This window comes from Limulus polyphemus, unplaced genomic scaffold (assembly GCF_000517525.1).
Source record: "Limulus polyphemus unplaced genomic scaffold, Limulus_polyphemus-2.1.2 Scaffold296, whole genome shotgun sequence".
In the NCBI taxonomy this organism is placed as follows: domain Eukaryota; kingdom Metazoa; phylum Arthropoda; class Merostomata; order Xiphosura; family Limulidae; genus Limulus; species Limulus polyphemus.
This window is the reverse complement of record NW_013665906.1, coordinates 236,084-244,710: the sequence shown is the minus strand read 5'-3', so window position 1 is coordinate 244,710 and position 8,627 is coordinate 236,084. Positions and strand designations below refer to the sequence as shown.

The window sequence follows — 8,627 nt, the reverse complement described above, 5'->3', positions numbered from 1 at the left end:
GAATTCACATCGGACATTAGTACTTTTACGAAAACATTACCTAACGTCATCGGCGAAAAAAGATCGGCGTGTGATCAGTGAAAACAACAGAGCTAGCTAGCTCCCTATTAAATGAATTGTACTTACGTCAACTCAAAATTAATTCGCTCCTCATGAACCCTCGATAAGACTTCAAGGAAGTTCCAGACCAAAAAGAAGACTCGATATTGTTTGTAAGTTTGTAAAACTTTTGCATATAAATCATTGTTTGTAATAATCGTTATTGTAAATTTTATTATTGTTTTTATATTAAAATATATTTATATTAAAAAGGAAAACAGTGTGTATAAATCTTGTTGGTAAATATCATAAATTGGATATATATATCGGCATTTATTTAACTACTAAATCAAAAGTACAATTTAACTCAGTTTTAGGATATTCGAAATTGTAATACGTAACAAGTTACTTCAGAAATACTTCGTGAATTTACAAACATAACTTACAATAACACAGACCGATACTTACTTTTTCATTTATACTGTTGTCATCTTTGTCATTCATATTTATAACTCTGAATGTTACAAATGTTGATGAAAAAAAAACATTTTCTAGAGATGTAACTCATGTTCTAATTTTCATAATACTTTAACATTTCATTAACAAAAATAAAAAAGCTTTAAGCTATACTATATACATTAATGCAAAATTATATAACAATCACTGACAAACCAGAAACTTAAAAAAAATAGACAGAAGCTAATAAACTGAGAGTTGGAAAAATGCACCTAGAATTTAATTCATTTCGTGTCTCTCTACCTTAATTATAGTTGGTAAGAATAATGCAGCTAGAATTTAATAGGTAATGTGCCTCTACAGTGTAATTACAGTTGATAAGATTTAATTTAATTAAATTTGGTAAGAACAATACACCTAGAAATTAATATATAACGTGCTACTCTACTTTAATTACAATTCGTAAGCTCATTGCACCAAGAATTTACTACATAGCCCGTCCCTTTACTTTAATTGCACTTGATAAGAACAATGCACCTAAAATTTATTACAAAACGTTCTTGTTTACTTTGGTTACAGCTGTTAAGGACAATGCTTCTAGAATGTAATGTATAACGTGCTATTCTACTTTAATTACAGTTGGTAAGAACATTGCACTTAGAATTTAATACATAAATGGCAGCTCTACTTTAAAATACCTTTCCATATTACGTGATTTACAAGAAGCACAACATTCGCATCCGCCATTTGGACGTCCCGCCATATATCGTTTTGTAACAACTGTAGCGATAAAGGTGATTGAAGACGCTCTGAATCTTGAAAACTATGCCAATATGGCTTATGAAAATAACTTAAGATAACTTTACATCGATGACTCTGTTGGTTTTGATTAGTAATTATTTCACAGATGGTGAATATTCATGCAGGTGGTTTGTCTGATCAGATTCCAGATATTGTGACATTTATGTGTGTCTTGTTGATTCCACTAGGTATTCAACTCACGCATTCCAGATATTGTGACATTTATGTGTGCCTTGTTGATTCCACCAGGTATTCAACTCACGCAAATATAAAATGCTATAAAAACTTGGATGGTTATAGATTATTCTCAACAGGAGAGGTATCAGCTGTGAAAATTAAAGCTATTGTGACTTATGTCTTAGTTACTGCTAAAGTGAATATTATTTTCCTAACACCTACTTCTTTCCATAATCGCTATTATGAGCATAAAACTTGATCTCACCAGTACTAAGCATTAGTAGTATTTATTCGTTGTAATGTTACCTGTATGCCTCTCGGTCTATAATAAAATGGTGCCTGACTGACTTTGGCCTAATATAACGACAGCACCTATATCATTGTAATTACATATATTACTCATTAGTGCCTGTAGAAGTGACATGGGGCTTTTATTGAATATCAGTAGTTTCAAAATAATTAATACACATATTTAACGACAAAGTTTCAATTTATACAGATATTATTAAACAGGTATATTCTGGTATCTTTCACAAAATATAGACTGCAAATATTGGGATACTGTGATAGTTCCCAGTTTTTCTCATAACTGCAACAACCCATATTGATTTTCCTTTTGGGTCAGCGGGGAAACTGGTTCTGAACACTGTCTATTCATGAATCCAAAAGGGTAACAGTGAAGAGGTATTTTCAAGTTTTTGTCACTACCAAAAATATATTTGTCCAATATGACTGACTAGTAGAAAACAACAAGATCACCTAATGTCATGACGTCATTCTGGAAAGGTCTGTTAAAGTTGGTAAAAGCACTAACGTGACAGTCGATTCCTTTTCAAACAGAAACTACTTTTTAATATGATCAAATAGGTATAGTTTATTAAATGAATGAATCATGAACATTTTAGTGAAATAGGTGTATCAAATTAAATGTAGTGTTATGTACGGGTTTCAGTAAATGAATCGATTTGATTTCTGAATATGTTAACCGCTACACTTAGTACTTAATATTCTTAACTGTTCTTCATGCTGTATTCACTTGTGAATAGTAACTCAAACCACACTTTTAAACTTCATAAAAAATATTTGTATATCTTTTCATACGAGTGAAAACTCAATGCAGCTAATCATTCATGAGTTTTATTAATATTTTTCTGTATTTGAATTAGTGTTCGTTAAATGATTTTCAAGATTTAAATGTTTTACGAATTATTTCTTCACACATTGCATTATGTTCCTGTAATTGTTATTATAGCTAAAATTCTTCACCTTTAAGTTTGATGCATATTTTGTAACAAAGTTAAAAGCATTAACAGTTTTTTTTTCGTTTTGTTGCAAAGTCGTTGTGTCAATAAATAATTAGTTACAGTTGGTAAGAACAATGCACCTAGAATTTAATGCATGATATGCCTTTCTACTTTATTTACAGTGGGTAAGATCAATGCACTTAGGATTTAATACATAACGTGCCTCTCTATTTTAATTACAGTTGGTAAGAACAATGAACCCAGAATTAATTGACATAGAGTGCCTCTCTACTTTATTTACAGTTGGTGAGAACAATGAACCTAGAATTCAATGATATAAAGTGCCTCTCTACTTTATTTACAGTTGGTAAGAACAATGAACCTAGAATTAAATGATATAAAGTGCCTCCCTACTTTATTTACAGTTGGTAAGAACAATGAACCTAGAATTAATTGATATAAAGTGCCTCTCTACTTTAATTACAGTTGGTAAGAACAATGCACCTAGAATTAATTGATATAAAGTGCCTCCCTACTTTATTTACAGTTGGTAAGAACAATGCACCTAGAATTAATTGATATAAAGTGCCTCTCTACTTTAATTACAGTTGATAAGAACAATGCAACCAGAAATTTAATTCATGATATACTTCTCTACTTTAATTACAGTTAGTAAGAACAATGCTCCTTATGACACTTTTCTTTCTTCCATCAATTATGTCTTTGGCTGGTATTTTATTGTTGTTGTTTCTTTTGGTTTTATTGGCATTTCTCAACTTAAGTTTATAGCTTTCAGTATTTATTCGGCAACTTACAATTAATGTATTAATGGTTTGGAGACTTTCAAAGCGTTTTATTTTTCATTTTTTATGATGCAAGTTTGTAGTTTAAAAGTTAAGAGGGAGTAATATGGTTAAGTTGTCCATAGTTGATTATATAACTTTGTTTCGTTTAAGGTAAAACAATATAAAAAACGGAAAATTCAAAGTAATATGTAGCACACTAAACCTTAACAAATAATTAAATGGTCTAGCTTTCGCGTATGATGAAGGATTCCAGAAATATTTTCCATTTTTTGAGAAGTTTTTATTGTTGCGTTGTATGGTAGCTTTCTTCCCATTAAAATAACGTACTTAAGCTTATATTCTTCAACTAAATTGTGTTTATGTGCAGCCAAAACCATATCAATTAGAAATTTTCTTCAAGAAAATATTTAAGAATGTCGCAGAACGAGTTTGTTTGTTTGTTATTAAGCACAAAGCTACACAATAGGCTAAATACGCAGTGCCCATCACCCAGTTCTGTTCATCATCGGTCATCAATCTCGACCTTTGGGAGGGATCAGGTGCAGTTTTGAACTCTTCCCCCTCCTGTATGGGTGTTTGTTAATGTTCACAATGTTTCGCTTCTATTAAATGTTAACTTAGTATTTATACTAGGGCTGGAGTTTGCATTCTTTAGAATACTTCATATGCCCCTGCCCATCACTCGGTTTTTAGTGTTATAAGCCTTCAGACTTACGGCTCAGCCACTGGGAAGGAGCGGGCGGGGGGCAGAATAAGAAAAGTAAACTACTAAATTTTTCACACACGCATGGATATAAGCGCTACTGTGGAAGTTAATAAGGAACAAGAATGGAGTTTTGTTTGTTTGTTTGTAATTAAGCACAAAGCTACACAATGGGCTATCTGTGCTCTGCCCACCACCGGTATCGAAACCCGGATTCTAGCGTTGTAAGTCCGCAGACATACCGCTGTGCCACTGGGGGCAAGAATGGAGTTAATGTTTGTACTTCTAGTGTATATAAGTATAATTCAGAGAGGTTTTCCTGCACCTATTAGCATATGAGTGGGGATAGTGTGTTATTACTTTGGAAGAGCATTACTAGGAAGCATATCGTTTAAAATAGTTTGATGAAATTTTAAAATAATTAGAACAAAGTATCAAAAACAAAAATCAAGTAGATTTGAAAAGCCCCAGAAGATTGGGCGCTTTCGAAAAACTGACTAGACTTCTTTTATAAGTATGTTTCATAAAAGTATATTATATAAAATGTTTATCCTATAAAACGGCCAGTTGCACAGTGGTATGTCTGCGGACTTACAACGCTAGAATCCGGATTTCGATACCCGTGGTGGGCAGAGCACAGTTAGCCCATTGTGTAGCTTTGTGCTTCATTACAAACAAACAAATCTATAGAACGCATGTTCTACAAAAATATGTCCCGTTTTACTCTTGAAGAAGAATTATCAGCTATTCGAAAGCGCTTGAGTTTCCGTTCTTTTAAAATCTAACTGATGAAATGTTTATATAAAATGTTTGATATTTATTTAAAAAGAATTTTCAAAATATTCTCGCTGATAATGTATTTCATCATTTTTTTCTTTTACTTATTCTATCGCTAACATCTTCCAGGACATTTAATAAGTATAACGTTATTTGTTGGCCCAGCTGTTTGAGTTGATGTTATATGAAGTACAGATTACGAGGTTATGAAAAACAGTTACTCAAAAGCATAAAACAAATAAACAAAATGTAACATGATTCTGCGTTTTGTAAAACACTAATAAAACGATTAACCCACTGTTTTTTGTAATATCGATCACTACTTATGGCATTCAGTCTTTGTAGGTCTAAGAATAAAAGTCAAAAATTTTGTTTTATTTTATACATCTAGGAATGTATTTATAACTGTCATAGTGTAACGTTTGACCCTCTTTTCTAGGTAGAACAAAAGGTAAAATAAACTGATTTTGATAAAGTTCTTCACTTGAAGATATACCATCACCAATGACCATGCGTAATCTACAGATCACCTTAGTGTATTTTATGCTAGTCACATTTCATATCATTTTTGCAGGTAAGGAACCTGTTGCGTTATTTTGACTTATATGACTTTGTATTATTGTTTTAATGATTCATTTAAAACACTTAAAACATTTAAAACAATTTAATAAATATCTTATATGTTGTTCCATTTGATATTGATATCTTTATGTTTCGTAATACGTTAATATGAGTTTCAAAATACAAAGTGAAATTGGTAACATGAAATGTATATTCTATTAAACCAACATTCTATAAAATCTATTGATCTATAACTATAAAAAGTATATTCTACAAAACGCATGTTTATGAAAAGTGTGTTCTATTAAACGTATGTCCTATAAAATATATTATATATACGCATGTTCTAGCATACTTTGTTTTAAAGTATGTAAACAGCACGTTATTAATAGCAAAAGTCAGTAGATGTTCACAAATAGCTAGGAACTAAAGAGAAGATTTATTTAAAACTTTATTTTTCATCGTCTATTGATTTTCTCAGATTCAGAACTTAAAAAAGAAGTAACTTATATACATTAAGAAAACTGTAAGTGAAATTAGCCGTACTTAGATATAATATAAACAGTATATATCCAGTTACTGAACCAAAGTTAATGTTTTAGTTTGTTAATTTTGTTTTCATTTTTAATTATAAGGATGATTTCGTTTTTGAGGATAATTTTATATAATTTATCCATTTACAAAACAGAAAGGAAAATAATAAATAATATTTTAAACAACAGGAAACCTTGAAATTTATATTCAGCTCTGTTTTTTTTTTGTTCTCGCGAACGTTTTTTTAATCAGCGAGTCCACAAGTCCAGTATGTAACTAACCAAAAGGATCTGTGCTTAACTACTCGACAGCAAAACTTGATCACTAAGTAATCGTAGAAACTTGATCACTAAGTAATCACAAATGTTTAAATTACTAAATATGGAATAGAAAACTCAATGGTGTTTATTATAACCCGAGTTCTTGCGTAAATCCGTATTTTCCAATGGTAAATCTCTACCTGACAAACTGTTCTTAAAACGTGGATTTCTTCATGAAACGTCAGTGAATTCTATACTTTATTTTATCCTTCCTTTTTATAGATATATCATCTTACTGAAATTCTTACTTTTTCGTGGGCTTACGATAGCCACAACACACGTCTTAAGATTAATTGCTAAGTTTCAACCGTCCATATTACAGAGTTATATTAAATATCCTTCTTTTTAAAATAATGTTCTTTAGAATGCATTAGTAATACCGCACCTTCAAATAATTCAGACGAAAGCAAAATATACCATGCATGAATTTCAATTTTGTATTTTTATCTTTTGTAATTGAAAATAGGAAATTTTGAAAGAATGCGCCTTGCGACATGTTTTTTGTACATACATTATGTACTATTTGTAGTTACAATTAAGCACTCTACATTTAAAGACATTTTTTTAGCTTTATAGTTTTTGCTATTTAGACCACAAAACCTCATATCATGTAAAACAGACTGTACAGTCACGTTTTCTCTAATTGTTCTATTAGCTAAATTTTTTGTTTCTTTTTACATTCAACTTGAAAATAAGAAAGAATGCTAGCTCTATTGAACTTCTGTAGCAGCGTAACGAAATTACGACGTTTAGCCAAGAAGAAATACAAAAGTCGAACATGTTTTACATTTGTCATTCAGTCATCTTATTGTTCATTACCATTCATCCATAGCCTTACGTATAAAACAGCTGGCTTCACTCTCTTTCTTAGGCTCTTTCTTTTCTTTTCTATGGTCCAAACTTTTATTAAGCTTCAGAAAAGTCTATAGGATACTTGAAACATAGCATTGGCATGTGATAATTAAAAACAACTATCTCCAACGAACTAATAGCATTGGAATAATTGTATTAACGGTTATCCTTTTTTTTTTACAATCATTTGCAGTTTCTTAAAAGGTCTAATTTTCTCCTGTCTTTTCCCATTTTAAAATGAATGGATGCTTTGATGGGAAGACGCAAATCTCAGCTAAAAGTAAGTTTAAGACATGATAAATAGAAACATTTTGTTTGATATATGATGAAGCATAAAAGAGTTGTTTTGTTAGGACAGGTTGTATCGAAACATTGTTGTGGAAATCACGTGTGAGAAATAAAATGGTGTAGTGAAGTTGTAAACCAAAAACTGTATTTTATAATACTTCAAGCAAACAGTAAAAGAATACACTTGTTTTAAAATCAAAGTAGAATTATTTCTTAGATTCAAACCTAGAAATACAAAGGCGTCGGTGTTTCTTTAAAGAATGTAATTCACATTGTAGAAAACAAAATAAATTACGAAGACCGATATCCAACTTGAGAACAGGAAACTTTTTATAGCCGATGTTTCGTTCATAAGGATTTCCTCACATAAAAACTTTGACCGTAATGTTACCGCAAAGATCCTTGTTTGTAATACATGAGGCCATTAAAAATATATTACTTCCTTGAAAGCTTATATACATTTGGAAACATTACAAACAATTAATATTTAATTTAGGATTCCCACTATGATAAACCTCGATTTTATTTAAGTCAGACCAAACTCTAAATGTTTACAATTTAAAACAACAATTTCCCGTTCTTCATTGTTAAATCTGTTCAAGACATTACGTAAAATCCGGAGATAAAAAAACTAAAATATTGTAATGAAATTACCCTTTCACTTTGGATTTTTCTACATATATAAGCAGAATTCGGGATCGATATTTTTAATATGCAAGCGGCATAGTTATATGTTTCTATTTATTCCACAATTTCGTGTATGATTATTATAAAGTATGTTTAATTTGAATTCACTGTACATTTTAAACATGATATTAATTGCTCTTAGGAAATTTATACTATTTTAAAGACATTTATATAGTAAACTTACACTTGATTAGACTATTTACAAAAATAAGAATGGATGATAACTTATTCACAGAAAGATTATCAGTTGAACATGGCGTCGTGCTTAATATATTACTCAGTTGTTGAAAGTTTACAGATTGAATTAAATCGGACTATTTTACACATTACTTGGTTGTAACGTACCATTTACAGTCAGGTTGTGTTGTTTGTTTGTTTTGAA

At 30.5% G+C, this 8,627-nt stretch overlaps 1 protein-coding gene across 1 annotated transcript in view; it reads left to right on the top strand.

The window, feature by feature from the left end:
- LOC111085257 overlaps window positions 1–8,627 on the top strand; it is a 172,740-nt gene that overhangs the window by 122,310 nt on the left and 41,803 nt on the right. Inside the window, exon 2 of the mRNA XM_022382962.1 lies at window positions 5,443–5,577. Coding sequence (XP_022238670.1) covers window positions 5,508–5,577 — 70 coding nt within the window. The 5' untranslated portion in view covers window positions 5,443–5,507. The remainder of the gene's footprint in view (window positions 1–5,442; window positions 5,578–8,627) is intronic.